We start from the raw sequence: 20334 nt of genomic DNA, 5'->3' as shown, positions 1-20334 counted from the left end.
GCAGTCACCTGCGTGCAACTATGTGTACACTGAAAATTATTTGCCACTTGACAAGATTTGAACATTTTATTTCTAAAAATGGAATTCCCTAGCTTTAAGAGCTTTTTACTTTTTTCTAGTTATTGACTTTACAGCATATTCTTAAAGGCCTACCAAAATGAATTTTTTTTATTTAAACGGGGATAGCAGATCCATTCTGTGTCATACTTGATCATTTCGCAATATTGCCATATTTTTGCTGAAGGGATTTAGTACAGAACAACGACGATAAAGTTTGCAACTTTTGGTCGCTGATAAAAAAAAGCCTTGCCTATACCGGAAGTAGCGTGACAGGAGGTAGGATTCCTCACAATTCCCCGTTGTTTACAATGGAGCGAGAGAGATTCGGACCGAGAAAGCGACGATTACCCCATTAATTTGAGCGAGGATTAAATATTCGTGGATGAGGAACGTGAGAGTGAAAGACTAGAGAGGCAGTGCAGGGTGTATCTTTTTTCGCTCTGACCGCAACTTAGGTACAAGCTGGCTCATTGGATTCCACACACTCTCCTTTTTCTATTGTGGATCACGGATTTGTATTTTAAACCACCTCGGATACTATATCCTCTTGAAAATGAGAGTCGAGAACGCGAAATGGACATTCACAGTGACTTTTATCTCCACGACAATACATCGGCGAAGCTCTTTAGCTACTGAGCTAACGTGATAGCATCTGGCTCCAATGCAGATAGAAACAAAATAAATAAATCCCTGACTGGAAGGATAGACAGAAGATCAACCATACTATTAAACCATGGACATGTAACTACACGGTTAATAATTCTCAGCCTGGCAAAGCTTAACAATGCTGTTGCTAACGACGCTGAAGCTAACCGGACCTCATAGAGCTATGATAAAAACATTAGCGCTCCACCTACGCCAGCCCTCATCTGCTCATCAACACCCGTGCTCACCTGCGTTCCAGCGATCGACGGCGCGACGAAGGACTTCACCCGATCACAGATGCGGTGGCGGCTAGCATCGGCTAGCGCGTCTGCTATCCAAGTAAGTACTCCTTGATGTGTTGCTACAGCCAGCCGCTAATACACCGATCCCACCTACAACTTTCTTCTTTGCGATCTCCATTGTTCATTAAACAGATTGCAAAAGATTCACCAACACAGATGTCCAGAATACTGTGGAATTGTTCGATGAAAACAGAGCTTTTTGTATGGTGACACATTGGGTACGAATACTTCCGTTGCCGTCGTGACGTCACGCGCATACGTCATATCCAAAGGAGTTTTTCAACTGGAAGTTTAGCGGGAAATTTAAAATTGCACTTTATAAGTTAACCCGGCCGTATTGGCATGTGTTGCAATGTTAAGATTTCATCATTGATATATAAACTATCAGACTGCGTGGTCGGTAGTAGTGGCTTTCAGTAGGCCTTTAATTTTAGCATGAATAATTATATGCTGTCTATTCTAAAATTGTTACAATTGAGAAAGTACATATTTAAATAAGATCCTTTGGTTTTCTCCTGGGATTGTCCCGATACAAAAATGCTTTTCGATACTTTTCAAAATAAAGGGCACCACAAAAGAAGGCCTTATTGGCTTTATTTTAACAAAAAAATCTCACGGTCCATTAAACATATGTTTCTTATTGCTATTGAAGAACAACTTTCTCCTTAAATGAAATAGTGAACATACTAGACAACTTGTCTTTTAGTAGTAAGTAAACAAACAAAGGCTCCTAATTTGTCTGCTGACATATGCAATAAGATATTGTGTCATTTCTTATTCATTTATTTTGTCAAAATTATGAGGGACAAGCAGTAGAAAATTGATTATTATTCTACTTGTTCATTTACTGTTAATATCTGCGTATTTTCCGTTTCAACATGTTCTATCTACACTTCTGTTCAAATGTAATAATCACTTATTCTTCTGTTGTTTGATACTTTACATTAGTTTTGGATGATACCACAAATTTGGGTATCGATCCGATACCAAGCAGTTAAAGGATCATACATTGGTCATATTTAAAGTCCCCATGTGTCCAGGGACATATATTCTGAGTTTATAAACACAATATAATTAAAAAAAGGAAAAAAGATGGTAAAAATATCGATGTAATCATTGTAGTATCGAGTAGATACGCTCTTGTACTTGGTATCATTACACTGGATGGCATTGGACCCATGGCATTTCTTTACATTGAGGAGCGCTAGCCTGTTAGCGGTTAGCTATTGTATCCTCCTACGGTGTGTAGTGAAGCATGTTTAGCTATTCCTCGCCCTGCGGGTATGATACTTGTAAGAAACTCACTTTATTTGTCGCCATGGAGGCGAGGATTAGTGATTTGTAAGTAGATAAAACACTACCGTCTGCGGATGGATGTTAGCCGCTAGCTAGGTAGCCATATTTAAAGCACCTCTTATAGAGCTGCGTTTCAGTGTTATAGCTTCACCTTTATCGTTAGTTTTTAAGCCAAAATGCGTCCATTCTTCCTTTTTTGTCTACACACTGTGTCTGCTTTTAAGTGTTCCGTGATTGTGCGCTGCCGAACATGGTCCTCTGCTCGTAAAACCATCAATGTCACGATGTGACGACAGCACGCCTTCATGCCTGTTAATTAAAAAATAAAAAATAAAAAAGGTGGGAGGACAGGTACTTTTTAGAGGCGGTATAGTATCCTTTATGATTCATTAGTATTGCAGTACCTTACTAGTACATTAGGTCCACATTAGGTCAGCCCAGAGCCCGGGGGTCTTCAAAACCCTTCTTAAGACCTATCTCTTCTCGCTGGCCTTTGACCTGAGCTGAGTCCGCCCACTAGGCCACCATTTCTAGTCCCCCCCCCCACACCCTTCGCTTTAGTTTTATTTTTCAATTTGTCGCACTTTTATTATTCTTATTTTTATTTAGCAAATTTTTACTTTTTATTCGACCCCTTTTACCGTATTGCTTTTGCACTATTTTGTTCAGCTCATTCATTATTTACGTTCTTTGTTTGTTTTTTTTGTTTTGTTTTTGTTTTTTGCTCTATGCTTTTTTAACCTGTACAGCACTTTGGTTCAATTTAAAACATACTTGCCAACCTTGAGACCTCCGATATCGGGAGGTGGGGGGGTGGGGGTGCGTGGTTGGGGCGTGGCTAAGGGCGTGGTTAAGAAGAGAGTATATTTACAGCTAGAATTCACCAAATCAAGTATTTCATACATATATATAATATATATATATATATAATATATATATATATATATATATATATATATATATATATATATATATATATATATATATATATATATATATATATATATATATATATATATATATATATATATATATATATATATATATATATATATATATATATATATATATATATATATATATATATATATATATATATATATATATATATATATATATATGTATGTATGAAATACTTGACTTTAAGTGAATTCTAGCTATATATATATATATATATTTATTTTTTTTATTTTTTTTATTTTTTTTATTTTTTATTATACATATAAATAAAATACTTGAATTTCAGTGTTCTGCAGGCTATCCAATAGATGGCAGTATTGTCCTGTTTAAGAGTGTCACAACATTGCTGTTTACTGCAGACAAACTGCTTTACGGTAGACTAAACGTGACTGCTGTTGTTGTGTGTTGTTACCGCGCTGGGAGGACGTTAATGAAACTGCCTAACAATAAACCCACATAAGAAACCAAGAACTCTCTCTCCTTGTTGTGCACTCTACTCTCTAAAAGCCGTAGATGTTATGACGTCATTGGGCAGGCAAGCTGTTTATTTGTGGGAAAGCGGACGTGAGAACAGCTGTCGCCACTCAGGTCCGCATTGAGCTGGAGGGGGCGTGGCCTCCAGCTCCGGCTGAATACCGGGAGTTTGTCGGGAGAAAATCTCTGCCGGGAGGTTGTCGGGAGAGGCGCTGAATACCGGGATTCTCCCGCTAAAAACGGGAGGGTTGGCAAGTATGATTTAAAAGTTGTCGTAAACGTGCTATATAAATAAAGTTCACTTGACTTGACAAGTACTGGTATACCGTACAACCCTATTTTCTCCATATACAAAATCGTATTTAATTTAAGCAATGCAAGTTGGATAATGCTTGTTTTCAGAATAAAATATGTATTTCTCTCTTAAAAGTCCTGCTAATTTCTAGATATACAAATCTTAATTAAGTATGTCTGATCAAGTTTAAAAAAAAGAAGCTAGCTGCATGGACATATGAGATGTCACTAGTTTTTAGTAGTTTTTTTCCCTAAAATCTAGACTTTTTCTCTTATATTTTGTCGGCAGTGTGTGCGTACCTGTTGACTGTGCTGCTGGTTGAGTTGGTCGTGCGTGGCCAGACGCGTGTTCAAAGAGGACAAATTGTCTCGCAGCTCAGCGTTCTCCTGACAGAGGTGCTCCAAACGTTCCTCCAGCGCCTGTTCCCTCTGGGTGAGCCGCAAAACCTGGACAAACACACAGTGCCATTTCACTAATATGAATCCTAGGTATTGTGTATTAAGGGTGTCAAAAAAATTATCGTTTTTTAGAATGAATTGCGATTCTTATGTGTAACGATTATTAATCGATTTAAAAAAAATCAAAGATCGATTTAAAAATATATATATACCGTATTTTTCGGACTATAAGTCGCAGTTTTTTTTTATCCTCAGGAGCGACTTATGTGTGAAATTATCAACACATTACCGTAAAATATCAAATAATATTATTTAGCTCATTCACGTAAGAGACTAGACGTATAAGATTTCATGGGATTTAGCGATCGGGAGTGACAGATTGTTTGGTAAACGTATAGCATGTTCTATATGTTATAGTTATTTGAATGACTCTTACCATAATATGTTACGTTAACATACCAGGCACGTTCTCAGTTGGTTATTTATGCCTCATATAACGTACACTTATTCAGCCTGTTGTTCACTATTCTTTATTTATTTTAAATTGCCTTTCAAATGTCTATTCTTGGTGTTGGGTTTTATCAAATACATTTCCCCCCAAAAATGCGACTTATACTCCAGTGCGACTTATATATGTTTTTTTCCTTCTTTATTATGCATTTTCGGCCGGTGCGACTTATACTCCGAAAAATGCGGTACAGTACAGGCCAAAAGTTTGGACACACCTTCTCCTCATTCAATGTGTTTTCTTTATTTTCATGACTATTTACATTGTAGATTGTCACTGAAGGCTTTAAAACTATGAATGAACACATGTGGAGTAATGTACTTAACAAAAAAAGGGGAAATAACTGAAAACATGTTTTATATTCTAGTTTCTTCACATTTTCAGGACTTATGCAGATCTCAAATAAACATCAGCAGGTACCAGAAGGTAAGAAAAGTTGGTTTTGCATAATATAGTGAAACAAAACGCCAGATAACATGTCTGCTAATAGGTGCCATTTTGCGGTCCTTATACACACACATTAGTAATACTTGTATCTCTGACGACGGTAGCCATAATGGGCCGACAATCCATCAAGCGGTGCGGCTTCAAAGTCATACTAAAACATTTTGACAGATTTTTGAGTGCCGTGTGTAATGTTCTTTATTTTCAATGGAACATTTCAAGTTTTGGTGTTATTTACTGGCGTCATATTGCAGTCTACACGTATCTCTTATGTGTGACTACACTTATCATTACACCATGTACCAAATAAAATTGCTTCGAGGTCGGTAAGCACAACCAGAATTATTCCATACATTAGGCGCACCGGGTTATAAGGCGCACTGTCGATTTTTCTGAGAAAATGAAAGGATTTTAATTGCGCCTTATAGTCCCAAAAATACGGTAGACATTCTAACTCCTGTATAAATGTTTTGGTTACCAAATTAATCTACAGAAAGTTCACTTACATTTAATATGGACTTTAAAAAGTGACTTTATTAGAGAAAACATTGATGCAGTTGTTGTTGTTTTTAACATTTGTTAACAGTAGTCTGTAACAAACAGCAAAAGCAAAGAGGAAAAGAGGTTGACAAAAACAAAAAAGTGTTTACCATTGTCTTTTTCTTTTTTTTGGTGCCCATAGAGTATTTACCTGCTCTTTCATTGCGCTGATCATCTCCTCCTCCTGAGGCCTGTTGTGGTTTGCCTTTTGTTGAAGATCCTGTTTTAGAGTCTGCAGCTCACTGGACATCACCCGCTCCATTTCCATCGCCTGTAAACAGTTGGTATATCAAATTGCAATTAAACACAATACTTGTGTTGTACAGAAAGAGGAGGGGGCGTAAAAGACAGAGATGCAAAAACAGAATTCCCAAATGATTTTTGTTGTCTTTTAATCAAATCTGACCGGGTTATGAGTTTAAAAAAGCCATTGGCTACTTTTTTCAAATAAAGTCTATCTATTGATATTAAAGCAAAGATGTCCCTTTGCGGCCCGCAACTAATTTCTTAACGGCCTGCGTCACATTCTAAAAATACTAGTACAAAAAAAAACATAAATACAGGTGATATGAAACGATAAAAATTTGCAGTGTTAACTTTAATAACACAAAGCTGCCATGCAGGCTGTTTTATTCTTTAAAACTGTCATTGCTCAAAAAATAACCATGGTGCCATAAACAAACTTGTTCTATGAGGAAAAAGGGCATGAAACAAACAAACAAAAAATAATATAAACTTGTAATCAAAAGACATGGAAGTTGATCTAGATATTTTAGAGTTGAAAGTAAAGAAAAAAAATGTATGACTTATTTTTAACACTTTTATGAATAGAGCCCTTTTGGATCCCTAATCATTTTAGAGGGATTTTTTTTTTAAACTGTCATTGACTTTGATTCAATATTATTTTTTAAGCAATGTTTTTATGAATTATTGACTTTTTTAAGGCTACAATTACTTCACATCAAAAATTCCCAGTTTAAATTATTTTTGGGGGAATATTGCATAATTTGTGTATTTGCTATTTCTATGACAAAAAGGGCATCAAACAAACAAACAAATAAAACACAATTGAAATTAAAATGTATATTTAATCTGGAGTTGATCTAAAGATCTAAGGGTTAAAAGTTTTAAAAAATTATTAAAGAATAAATTATGAAGTGGGACCCTTTGGATACCTGGGAATTTTAGTGGTATTTTTTTTAAACTGCTCAGAAATTAAAAATAAATCAAAATCAATGTTGTTGTGAATCAATGATCTATTCAAAGCTCCAATTACTTCACATCAAATATTCCACTTTGAAATATTTCTGGGGTAAAATATTGCATATTTTGTGCGTTTGCCATTAAAAAAAAGTTTTCTTCGACTAAAATAAGAAATTATAACAAACAAAAAATAACAATTAAAATTATTAAAACGTACAATCCACGGATGGATCTGAAGTTGATCTAAAAATTTAAGGGTTGAAAGTAAAAAACAAAAAAAACAATGTATGACCTATTTTTAACACTTTTATGAGAGGGGCCCTTTTGGGTCCCTGACAATTCTAGTGGGATATTTTTTTTCCTGTTATTGCTTAAACTGTTATTGCTCAAAAGTAATAATGAATCAAAATCAACGTTGTTTTGAATTATTGATCTATTGGCTGCTACAAATACTTCGATCAAATATTCCATATTTTTTGGGGGAAATATTGCATATTTTGTATATTTGCCATAAAAAACTAAGTTTTCTACTACAAAAAAGGCATAAAACCGACAAACAAACATTGACGGATAAATCTGAAGTTGATCTGAAGATTCAAGGGTTCAAAGTAAAACAAATAAAAATCACAAATTTTTATCACTTATGATAAATATGACCTTTTGATAGCTGGGATTGTTTTTTTTTTAAATTGTTATTGCCCAATCAATAAAAATGAATCAAAATTAACGTTGTTATGAATTATTGACCAATTTAAGGCTCCACATACTTCACATCAAATATTCAAAGTTGACATTTTTTGGGGGGGAAATATTGCATATTTTGTGTGTTTGCCATTAAAAACAAGTTTTACTTTAACAAAAAGGACATAAAACGTTTTGTTTTTTTTAAATCAATAAGTAAACTTTATATCGACATATACTTTTTACCACTGGAAAAAAAAATATATATATATATGTATATATATTTATTTTTATTTTTTTTTAAATATATATATATATATATATATATATATATATATATATATATATATATATATATATATATATATATATATATATATATATATATATATATATATATATATATATATTTATTTATTTATTTGTTCCCAGTGGTAAAAAATAAAAAAAATAAAAAAATTATAAAAAATAAAAAAATAAAGATGTTTTAATATATATGTATATATATATATATATATATATATATATATATATATATATATATATATATATATATATATATATATATATATATATATATATATATATTTATATATATATATATATATTTGTATTTATTTTTTTCAATGCGTAAATCTATAGAACAACTTCAGATCTACAGTATATGTCGATATAAAGTTTATTTATTGATTTAAAAAAAACAAATTTTATATATATATATATATATACATACATATATATATATATATATATATATATATATATATATATATATATATATATATATATATATATATATATATATATTTATTTATTTTTTTTATTTTTTTTAATTTTTATTTTTTTTATTTTATTTTTTTTTATTTATTTATTTTTTTCCAGTGGTAAAAGTTTGGACAACCTTGATCTGAAGTAACTGTGGTACGTTAATATAACTTTGTTATACTATTTATTCAACTCCTTTGAGTATTTTTCACTCAGTCTTCTATTAAACATTATATATTTAAGGGTCTTCTTTCCAGAGTGCATACCCCCAAAGCTGTTGTATGCTGTACATAATGTACATATGTTTTTTTCCTCCCTGCTCCTAGCACTTTGTTTATAATCTTATGTTCCTTCCGCAAGACAATAGAAACCCCATTGCGGTTTACTGATGTTTAAGTCCATTGCTGTGAAGGACACGTCGAGTTCCCCATTGCAGGAAGTAAGGAACAATACATGCACATACCGTAAAAAAAAAAAAAAAATCTGAAGCATGAATCAATATGCATGTCTACTCAAAACAACTTCCAGGGTTAAATCTCCAATTATAGTCACAGGATATCAGTAAAAAACTTAAAAGATGCAGCAAATAACAAAAATTTCGGACAATAAGATGATACTTTTATTCCTACCCTTTGAACCCTGCGGCTGGTAATATGGTGCAGATTATTTATGTATTTTACTTAGCTGAGGGCCATAATACAAATATAATTTTTTTTTTAAAAATACAATGAAAAATTGTATTTTTGTTTGTGCAATGGCGCCATCTTTTAGACGAGTTTGCTCCATGCAGGTGCTGCAGCGCTGCATTGCCCTTCTGTTTAGACTGAGCTTTCAAGCGGAAGTAGAAGAGCAGTTCCGTCTTCTTGCCGCCCATAGTATTTCCACTCGTATGGATTCTTCACTCATAACCGTCCCATGTGTGATGTCTGTAGGGGTGTTTTCATGCATATTTGAGCGTGCTATCGTAATAAAGCTAGCGTCATTAGCATTAGATAATATGCTGGCACATTTACGAGTGTCTTTGTTAGTATTATTACGGTGCCATTCTTTTCGTAATGCTTCAGTATCGTAAATTCACCAAAACGTCACCGTGGACTTATTGAGTCTGTTTAGCTGATTGGAGAGCTAGCTTCCGCAACTAGTGGGTCCCATACAATGACTTCTGTTGTGTTTGATCAGCCGTTTTACTGCCCTGTTACAGACATCGTTTGGAAAAAATTAAGGTATGTAAATAAACATTTCCAATGTCTTTCTGTATAAATAACTAATTTCACAACATATGCCGCTAATATACTGTAATGGGGGAAAATATGTATTTTAAATTTTGAGGGTGCAGTTCCATAGTCCAAAAAATACGGTACTAAAAGACTGAAGGGGTGATGCGGTTTGTTTTCTTCAATGTTCAATTCAACACTATTGTGGTCATGCTGGTGTGCTGAAATTGTAAAGGCTACATAAACAAGCAATTTCCTTCTCGTCAATTTAAGTCTGGGACCTTTCGTTATTCAGCAATTCAGAGGGGGGTCCTGTCAAGTCCCATCAGGGCCAATGAACAAATGATGAAAATTGTGTCATGCAAAAGATGGAGCAGAGGTCTCCTAAGTGACATCATCATCATTAAAATGTAAAGAAAACAAAAACAAAGGGGAGTTAAAGGGGACAGTTTGTGTGTACGTGTCTGAAGGAGTGTACTGAGGAAGTGTGGCGGGTTTGAGGCAGTGGTCATGTGAGTGTATGAAAATGAACAAAAGCAAAACATAGCTTACCGACGCACTATGAGGAAGAGAAGCGTGTATTGTGGACATGCCATTAATTAGTGGCTGGCCTCGTCAACACGGACCCCTCTCACAATGGAGGCAGCGACCCGCTGAGAATCAGCAGAGACACGAGTGCAAGGAGAACGCTCCATTTGTTCAAAACACAAAGCCTGAGATGATATCCCTTCGTGTGGCCCCTGCAGCCCTCGGGGCCATCCAGAGTCCACAAGCTGAGGTATCTGGCAGCTGAGAAGCCAAGCTACAGCTAAAGCCCTCCAGGGAGAACACAGAGAGGAGGGCTCTCCCTGGGGATGTTTCGGAAGTGGGATCCAACATCAAATGAAATATTTATACCTCTCAGAAATACATATTGTATTTCCCTCCCTATCTGTCATGCTGGGTAGCAAAGAGATTACTGGACTTTGCCCACTTTGACATCGTTCTTGGTACCACAAGAGGAATCCTGAGCAAAGGATTTATCTTCAATAACAACCTGTGGAACTGCAATCTGGATTCATACCTAGATTGGACACGGTCATAGTTTTATACGGTTTTCATCCCCAGCTCAGTTATGTAATACAACCTCAATGCCGTACTACTTTATACCAATATTCACATAAGAAGTCTTTATTGTACTCCTTGAAATGCCACATGTGCCAGTAGTGAGACCGACTAGAGTTGAAGCCAGTTTGTTTATTTTCATGAACACTGCAGAGTGTGCGACGTCAATACTTCATGTCCGCATACAGGTCAGGTTGCATTGACATTGGAAATAATTTGTTTTTTGTAATGTGAACAGCCACATAAAAACATCGGATTTGACAAAAAAAAAATCTGATTTGGACATCCGACACTGCAGTGTAAACGTAACCTAAATCGACACAGATATGTTACTGACGTATTTATACAAACCAAGACTCCACATCCAGGGAACCCAACAATCAGATGTTCTCAAGTTTACACTTGATTAAGTTAATCATTTATCACATAAGTATAACGTTCACAAGCACAGACTTTACAACCATAAATTTAAACAATGTTGCCAGGTATGAGGGCACCAGTTATAGCACAGTGTGTCACCAGTGTACTGTGTTCTATCTGGACTGCACATTGTAGTCTGGCCTTCGTCAAACTTACGTTGTTGATTTTTTTCTAGCAGAGCAAATGTTTCTGACCAGGAAACAACACAAATAGCATCTTATCACCTGCGATCACTACATTCTTCTCAGACTTATGTGCCAGTGTGTACTACCAAACCAGAAAACGCACACCATAAACCTTTCTGGCTGTTTTAAATGTAATCCCATGGTTGAGATCAGCCCGTGTCAGCGTATTTATGTATTGTTCTCATGTTGCCGCGGCGAGAATTATTATCGTCTCACAGAACAGTGACGTCAGTAACTTGCTCTCATATCCTCCCGCATACTTTTCATACATGGGGGACTATCTAAACAGTCACTGTACACAACAAAACTACGGTGTAATCACAACAGACCCAGGAGAAGACCCTGACACCAGGTCAGGGAAAGACATGATGTTTTCTATTGACACTCTCTAGACTCCAATGTTTCCAACAAGCCTAACACCAAATACATCAGGTCTTTCTATGCTTTACACAGCCCATTTTTCTTTTATCTAAATTGCCCTTTTCCTGCACTTCAAAAGGGGTCTGGTTTTCACATTTATCCCTATGGTGCAGAGACAGTAACGGTCTATTATTCTGTGGACCTTGACACATGGGAAGGAATGCAATGTTTGGTATTCCATTTTAACTAAACAACTGCTCTTTTTCTACGGCACAAGGTAGAAAAGTGTGGTGTCTCAGGGTAGTTGGGGGAAAAATACTACCCTTCCTTCCAAAGTCCAATTAAATCCTCCGAATGAGGTGATAAGAAGTCCTAAAATACGTCACTGTTTGATTATCGTCACAGTGAACGCGGCATCCTTAGGTTCAAAACACTTCATTAATATGTGACCGAGCACTGATATTTTTCCATTATGTCACATCATTGACTCAACAGCAAAGACTACTAAAGATTAACTTTGTGTTACAAAACAAGTGACACACAAAACACAAACATAATAAACAGTAGATCCCGGGACACAACTTTTTACTGTTCAACTGATTATTCATATGGTGTACCACAAGTGTAGATTCAGACAAGATAATCGGGTTTTGTCCCTGACCTTGTAAACTAAACCCAAAGTAATTAATCAACTCTCAAAATGGACAGGACTTATTAGTGGTGATTAAACGCATTTAACAATCGATATATAATTTCAAAAGATCAGTTAGGACAGGGGTCGGCAACCCAAAACATTGAAAGAGCCATATTGGACCAAAAATTTAAATAAAAAAATCTGTCTGGAGCTGCAAAAATTGAAAATCCGTATATAAGTCTTATAATGAAGGCATGGCGTGGCGAAGTTGGTAGAGTGGCCGTGCCAGCAATCGGAGGGTTGCTGGTTACTGGGGTTCAATCCCCACCTTCTACCATCCTAGTCACGTCCGTTGTGTCCTTGGGCAAGACACATCACCCTTGCTCCTGATGGCTGCTGGTTAGCGCCTTGCATGGCAGCTCCCGCCATCAGTGTGTGAATGTGTGTGTGAATGAGTGAATGTGGAAATACTGTCAAAGCGCTTTGAGTACCTCGAAGGTAGAAAAGCGCTAAAGAAGTATAACCCATTTATTTATTTATTTATTTATAACACATGATGTAAGTGTCTATATGAGCTATAATAGCATACTATCAAAATGACTATGTGTCGCAGGCTGAAGCAAATCTTCGTTGACAGAAATGTTGAAATTTAATATTTATTCTACACATTTTTACAACAATTTCAAAACATTAGTAAATCAGAGGCTACTCTGAAAGTGCGATAACTTCGGTAATTACTGGCTTTTAATGGCCATAGGTATAGATGCGTGTGTCCAACTTAAAGTAAACGGCCGGCTGTCTTCTTTTAATAGATTTATTACAATCTTGGCAAGCTAGGTAATGTTTGCTGTGGTCTGGAACAACATGGCACACACTGGTTTATTGATTTTTAAATGTGCCAGAAAATAACCCGTTTTGTACACTGTTGAGGTGATTCAATGCTCAGTAGTGCGTAAATGTGTTTCTGTATAGTATTTCTCCAGCAATGGTCATGTGCTGACCTCAATTATGGTATTTTGAGAAGTAATCATTGAAGTCGGACATCACTGAAGGCCTACGTGGGAAACGTACGTCCCGCCACTGTTAATGACTATATACTAAGTGTGTGTCTATTTATTTATTTACAGATGTATTTATTCATTCATTGTTGTGTTACAGAATGTGTGGCTTAAAACTGAACAATTCTGAAGCAGCAAAGTTAGTGCGACAAAGTATTTTTCACTTTGTGCAAAATACGTTTGTTTTTAACAGTTTTCATCCAACACAAATGAGAACAAGTCAGACTTTCTTTGGTTGCTACTGAGTAACCATTTATGCTGTCTCTAATATCACTGCTTTAATGAACTGTGTGACGGAGCACACAAACAACACTTTGTGTGTATAAAGAACACAGTGTCAGTGTGTGGCGTGGACAGGGTCGCCCTGATATCTGCTTTTGTGGCTTGTGTTGTTACTTGATCACCTTGAGGGCCACACACACGGCCACACACACACACACACACACGTATACATACATCACACACAAACACACACATACACATTCTTGTATTTGTTACCTTCTTGAGACCGAAAAATGCCTACCTCTTTAGGACCACCATTTCTAGATATATAACGATTTGTATTTACAACATTAATAATATATACATACTATGCAAATATAAAAAAGTTTGTTGTGAAAAATGAGTTTGAATTTCACAAGAAAAACGTAGAATTTTGGCGGTGTTATAATAAGTAGTAATTTTTCTCAACGCAAGTCAAAATTTTACAAGAAAAACTGGACATTTGTGCAATATTATGATAAAAGTTGAAATTTTACTCAAACACAGTCGCAACTTTACAAGAAAAGCTTAAAATTTGGGCCATTTTATGAAAAGAGTCGTAATTTTACTCGACAAAAGTCACAATTTTATAAGAGAACTTTCAAATGTTGGCAATGCTATGAAAATAATCAAAATTTTACTTGGCAAAATTATGACAAAAGTCCTAATTTTACTCAAAAAATGTCACCCGTTTTACAAGAACAACAAAAAAAATTGGCAATATTGTGATAAAAGTCCGAATTTTATACGACAAATGTCGCCATTCCGCATTAAAAAGTAGTAATTTTATATTAAAAAAGTAATCATTTTATGAGAAAATACTGCAATATTACAGAAACAGAAAGAATATGAGAAATTGTTCCCGGTTTTATAAGAAAAAAGTCGACACATTGTGAGAAAATTGTTATATATTTTACATATGCTATAGACATAATATAATATATCAGTTTATATAATATACTGTACATATATTATTTAAATATTACGTATATATGTTATATTTTATATCGCTATTTTTAGTCTATTTATACCTGCATTGTCCTTTCCATCCTTACACTTTCCATCATTGTAACTGAGCTACTGTGTGGAACAATTTCCCTTGAGGATCATTAAAGTTTGTGTAAGTCTAAGACTGCTTTTAGTTCATTTATTTATTTGTTTGTTTGTAATTGGTTTTTAATTTTCAGTAATTACTTCAAGTTATCATAGTATGTGTCTATATAGATATTTATTTTATTTTTTTAAATTAATTTTGGCCAAAGGGGGCGCATTTCAATTCCTTACACACACTTGTTATTTCATATGTTGACCAGAGGGGGAGTCCTTTTAAAATCGACACAGTCAATTTGAAAAATCCCTCCTTTTTGGGACCACCCTCATTTTGATAGATTTCACCACTAGGGGTGCAAATGAGACATTTTCTATTTAGATGCAATGGTTTTTCCGTGTTGTGACCATGATTTATGTGCTAACTTGTTCACCGGTCCTCATATGGAAGGTACTTTTCCTTGTCGATGTCTCAAGAAGGGTAGAAATACAAGAACGCACACACACACACTCTTCCCTGTGTGTGTGTTTGTTGGGACTCACAGTGTTTAGCTGCTCCCTCAGTTTCTGCGTGTACTCGCTGTGCTCGAGCTGAGCTCGTGACTTGTCCCTCTCGGCCTGGCGCAGGGCCCGAGCGAGCTGCTGCACCTGAGAGCTCAGATCCCTCACGTCCCTTTCCAGGTAGCCCACCTGACTCTCCCACTCCGACTGGCAGCCCTCCAGCTTCAGGCGGAGCTCGTGCCTGCCTTGCTCCAGCACCTGCGCGAGAGGACACGCTGTAAAGTTGGCCTAATTAAAATTATTTAAAAGGCGGTGTAACTGAAAGGCTTTCCTGGGAGCATTATCACTTCACAGAAAGAACCCAATCATTTTTAACAAGAATGTGATAAGTTGACTACGAAAAATGTGTTGTAAGGACATCTTCAAAGCATGAACACGTGTCTCATTAACGAGTACTCTAGTACAGTATGTACACAATGTGTGTCAATGGAGTAGAAAGGGCTGAAGTTATGTATGACATTTTTATTGTGGTAAAATTATTTCCATACGCATATCTCAATCTGTGCGTCTGTAATGCAATTCATGTGTCTGTGTACTAATTTGTGTGTCTGTATCTCAATGTCTGTGTGTTTTAGTGTTGTCCCGATACAAATATTTAAATGTGTTTTGATACTTTTCGATACTTTTCTAAATAAAGGGGACCACAAAAAATTGCATTATTGGCTTTTTTTGTACAAAAAAATCTTAGGGTACATTAAACATGTTTCTTATTGCAAGTTTGTCCTTAAATGAAATAGTGAACATGCAAGACAACTTGTCTTTTAGTAGTAAGTAAACAAACACAGGCTCCTTATTAGTCTGCTGACATATGCAGTAACATAATGTGTCATTTTCCATTCTATTATTTTGTCAAAATTTTTTAAGGACAAGTTGTAGAAAATACTTCATTCACTGTTAATATCTGCTTACTTTCTTTTTCAACATGTTCTATCTACACTTCTGTTAACATGTAATAATCGCTTATTCTTCTGTTGTTTGGATGCTTTACATTAGTTTTGAATGATACCACAAATGTAGGCATCAATCCGATACCAAGTAGTTACAGGATCATACATTGGTCATATTCAAAGTCCTCATGAGTCCAGGGACATATTTCCTGAGTTTATAAACATAATATACTTTTTTTTTTTTAAATAAAAGAAGATGTTGTGATGCCAAAAAATATCGTAATCATAGAAGTATCGACTAGATACGCTCCTGTAGTTGGTATCATTACAGTGGATGTTAGGTGTAGATCCACCAATGCCGTTTGTGTACATTTTGACGCCGGTGACCTACGGTGTGTATTGAAGCATGTTTAGCTATTCCTCGTCCTGCAGGGATGATACTTGTAAGAAACTTACTTTATTTGTCGCCATGGAGGCGAGGATTAGTGATTTGCTACGAACAATGGGAGACCGGGCTTTCTGCTCCGCCGCTCCCAGTCTGTGGAATGCTCTCCCTGACCACCTGAGGGCTCCACAGACTGTGGATGCTTTTAAAAAAGGCTTAAAAACCCTTCTTTTTAAAAAAGCATTTTCTTTAGATATATGCATACTAGTTTTAGCTATTTGGCTGTTGTAGTTTTTATTTTTTATTTTATTTTATTTTTTTATAATCTTTTTTTTTTTTTTTTTAATACACTATAGCATTTTGAGGGTTTACTCAATGTAAAGTGCTTTTTTTTTAACGAATAAAATCTATTATTATTATTATTTAGAAGTAGCTACAACACTGCAGACTGCGGATAGACTTTAGCTGCTAGCTAGTTAGCCATGTCTTAAAGCACCTCTTCCTGAGGGTGTTTCAGTGTTATAACTTCACCTATATCGTTAGTTTTTAGGCCAAAATGCGTCCGTTCTCCCTTTTCTGTCTACACACTGTGTCCGCTTGTAAGTACTCCGTGATTGTGCGCTGCCGAACATGCTATTCTGCTCATAAACCAGCAATGACACAACGTGACAACGACAGGGGTGCGGGGGGGGTTAGGGGACCGGTACTTTTTAGAGGTGGTATAGTACCGAATATGATTCATTAGTATCTGCGTACTATACTAATACTGGTATACCGTACAACCCTAGTCCGTAATAAGATTTGTGTAAAAGCATGAACCCTGATTGGCTTTGTTTTTACGCCTGACTTTTTGCTACGTTTCTGCTGTGAAGAGTAGTGTGTGCGTTATCATATACGTGTGTGTGTTATACAATTTGTGTGTGCGTACTAAGAGTTCTTTATGCGTAAAAATTAGGTGCCTGTAATCCGATTTGTGTAAAAGCATGAACCCTGATTGGCTGTCTTTTTACATGTAACTTTTAGCTACATTTCAGGTGTGAAGAGTTGTGTGTGCGTCACCATATTTGTGTGTGCGTGTAATACAATCTAAGTTTGCGTACTAAGTGTTGTGTGTGTGTGGGCAAGCTCATTTTCAGCTATTTTCTAAACAGGAACACAGTCTCCAATCAGGGTTTCCCGCAGTGCTTTGTTGTTAAGGCGGCCGCCTTAACAACAAAGAGCTACCGCCTAAACTAAAGTCTTAAAAAAAAAAATTTTAAAGTTTTTTTTGTTTGTTTTTTTATTTTTTGTCCTGTCCAGCTTCTCAGGCAAATCATATAGTTGACGTAGATGCCCATATCGGCTGTTCAGATTTACTTTATAAAAGAGAAGTGTAGGATACTTCTCTTGTTGCCTTATTTGTATTTGACTTTATTAAATGTATTTATATTATCATATCATCATCGAAGTCCTTGAGGTGAAGGCTAATTAGCTTTTAGCATAACGTTAGCTCATTTTGCGGTGTGTGCATGCTTGCGTGCGTGTGTGTGTGTTACGGACAGCAAAGCCCTGTCTGTCTGAGAGAAAGACAAGCATTATTGACCTTCAGTTAACAACTAAGTTATTTCACTTTACCTTTTTCTGTGTTGAAGCAGCAAAAAGGACATTATGTTAAATGAAGAGTTCCAAGTCAAAATAATGACATACTTAGTATCTCAGGTAACTAGGACTGTTTTGTGTTTTGTTTACACTTTACGGAAAAAATATCGAGATTTATATTGTATATTGCCATCCAACATACGGAGCGGAAAACACAACCAAAAATTGTAGGCTTCTTCACGGCCTACTTCACCACACTCTGTTGTCTATTGCCCCCCCTAGGCACGATGAGTTGGAGACGTGATGGTGGCGACAGGCCAAATTACACTGTTCCTTACACCCACCCAGCCCCTTCCCGCCTGTCCCGGGGGAAGCCCCTTTCGAGAGAAACCACCTTAACTAACAAATATTCTGGGGGAAACACTGCATTTTACAGCCTTATATCTTGGAATACATTCATTTTTGTCCTCAAAATTCTACCCGATAATGACAATGTGAAAAGTTTTTTTTTTTATTGTTGCTGATTTATTAAGCATAATGTGTGTGTCTCTAATCAGATTTGTATGAAGCGGGAACCCTGATTGGCTGCATTTTTACAAGTTTGCCAAAATGCACCTGATAAGACTCTCAGACCATGAGAAACTAAATTTTCTGGTCTGATGAGACAAAGATTGAACTATTTGTCGTGACTGCCAGGCGTCTTGTTTGGAAGAGACCAGACACCACACATCACCAGGCCAACAACATCCCCCCAGTGAAGCATAGTAGTGGCAGCATCATGCTGTGGGGATGTTTTTCACCGGCAAGAACTGGGAGACTAGTCAGGATAGAGGGAAAGACGAATGCAGCAATGTACAGAAACATGCTGGATGAAAACCAAGTCTTCCTATCCAACCTGATGGAGGTATGAATGGTGTGCCAAGCTTGTGGCTACGATGCCACAAAAAGGCTGTAATCGCTGCCTCAAGAAAGTATTGAGCAAAGGCTGTCAATACTTATGTACATGTGATTTTTTTTATTTTTAATAAATTAGCAACAATTTAAAAAAACAAAACTATTCACATTGTCATTATGGGGTATTGTGTGTAGAATTTTGAGAATAAAAAAGAATGTATTCCATTTTGGAATAAGGCTGTAACATAACAAAATGTGAATACTTTCCAGATGCACTGTATCTATGTTATTGGAGACTGTGTTCCTGTTTAGAAAATAGCTGAAAATGAGCTTCCCCTACTTGAAAGACCAGCCGGTTCCACAGATAAAAAGATAAATAAATAGATAGATAGGTAGAAAGTAGCTGCCACATTGAACAATGCACACCACATACACAGACACTCAGACTAATCCAAGACATCAAGGAAGTGGCTGTAATGCATTGTTAGGAAGTGACAGAACAAGTAAACATAATAGATCATAGATGTGTGCCAGCAGTGTCATTTTTTGCCAATTTTTTTCTGCTTCTTCCACTTTCACTTTTATAGACAAAATGGGAGTCTGTTGTTTGGATTCAGGCTGCAATCTTTCACCTTCACAAAAGGTTTGTGCTCTTGGAGTACTGTTGTTCTCCCACTATAAGGAGCAAATGTTGTAAAGGTAAATGAACATATGGAGGTTTATTTGTCTCCTTTTTATGAAATTTTTTTTTTTTTACACTGAATTTATGTAATGGATTTTTTGTGAACTGAATTTTTTTTTTAATTGAACAAAAATGTATGGGCAAAATTCAGTTTCGTATAATACAGTGTTTTAAAATGTAGTGTGTAAAAATTCAGTGTTTATTTTCATTCAATTATGTAACTACGTAATTTTTTGGCTTTCAAATTTTGTGAACTGCATTATTTTATATAAAATTATGCTGAAAATTTCATTGAAATGTGTGCGTTTTAAAAGTCAGTGTGTATATCTCTCAGGACTGTTGGGTTTGTGTAAAATGTCAGTGTTAAAAAAAAAACTGAAAAAAATCAGTGTAAAAAAATGTAATGCACAAAAATTCAGTGTGTAAAAATTCAGTGCATAAAATTTTCAAAATTTAAGACTCCCAGTTTTGAAGCAATGAATATTTCTGCACT

General features: G+C 35.7%; 1 protein-coding gene across 1 annotated transcript in view; it reads right to left on the bottom strand.

Annotated features, from left to right (window-relative positions):
• Positions 1-20334, bottom strand: part of LOC133663574 (BICD family-like cargo adapter 1) — a 47735-nt gene that overhangs the window by 21842 nt on the left and 5559 nt on the right. Inside the window, exons 2-4 of the mRNA XM_062068137.1 lie at positions 15398-15613; positions 6074-6193; positions 4332-4478 (exon numbers count right to left, since the gene is read on the bottom strand). Coding sequence (XP_061924121.1) covers positions 4332-4478; positions 6074-6193; positions 15398-15613 — 483 coding nt within the window. The remainder of the gene's footprint in view (positions 1-4331; positions 4479-6073; positions 6194-15397; positions 15614-20334) is intronic.

This window comes from Entelurus aequoreus, linkage group LG13 (genome assembly GCF_033978785.1).
Source record: "Entelurus aequoreus isolate RoL-2023_Sb linkage group LG13, RoL_Eaeq_v1.1, whole genome shotgun sequence".
Lineage (NCBI taxonomy): Eukaryota > Metazoa > Chordata > Actinopteri > Syngnathiformes > Syngnathidae > Entelurus > Entelurus aequoreus.
This window is presented reverse-complemented; position numbering and strand designations above follow the sequence as displayed.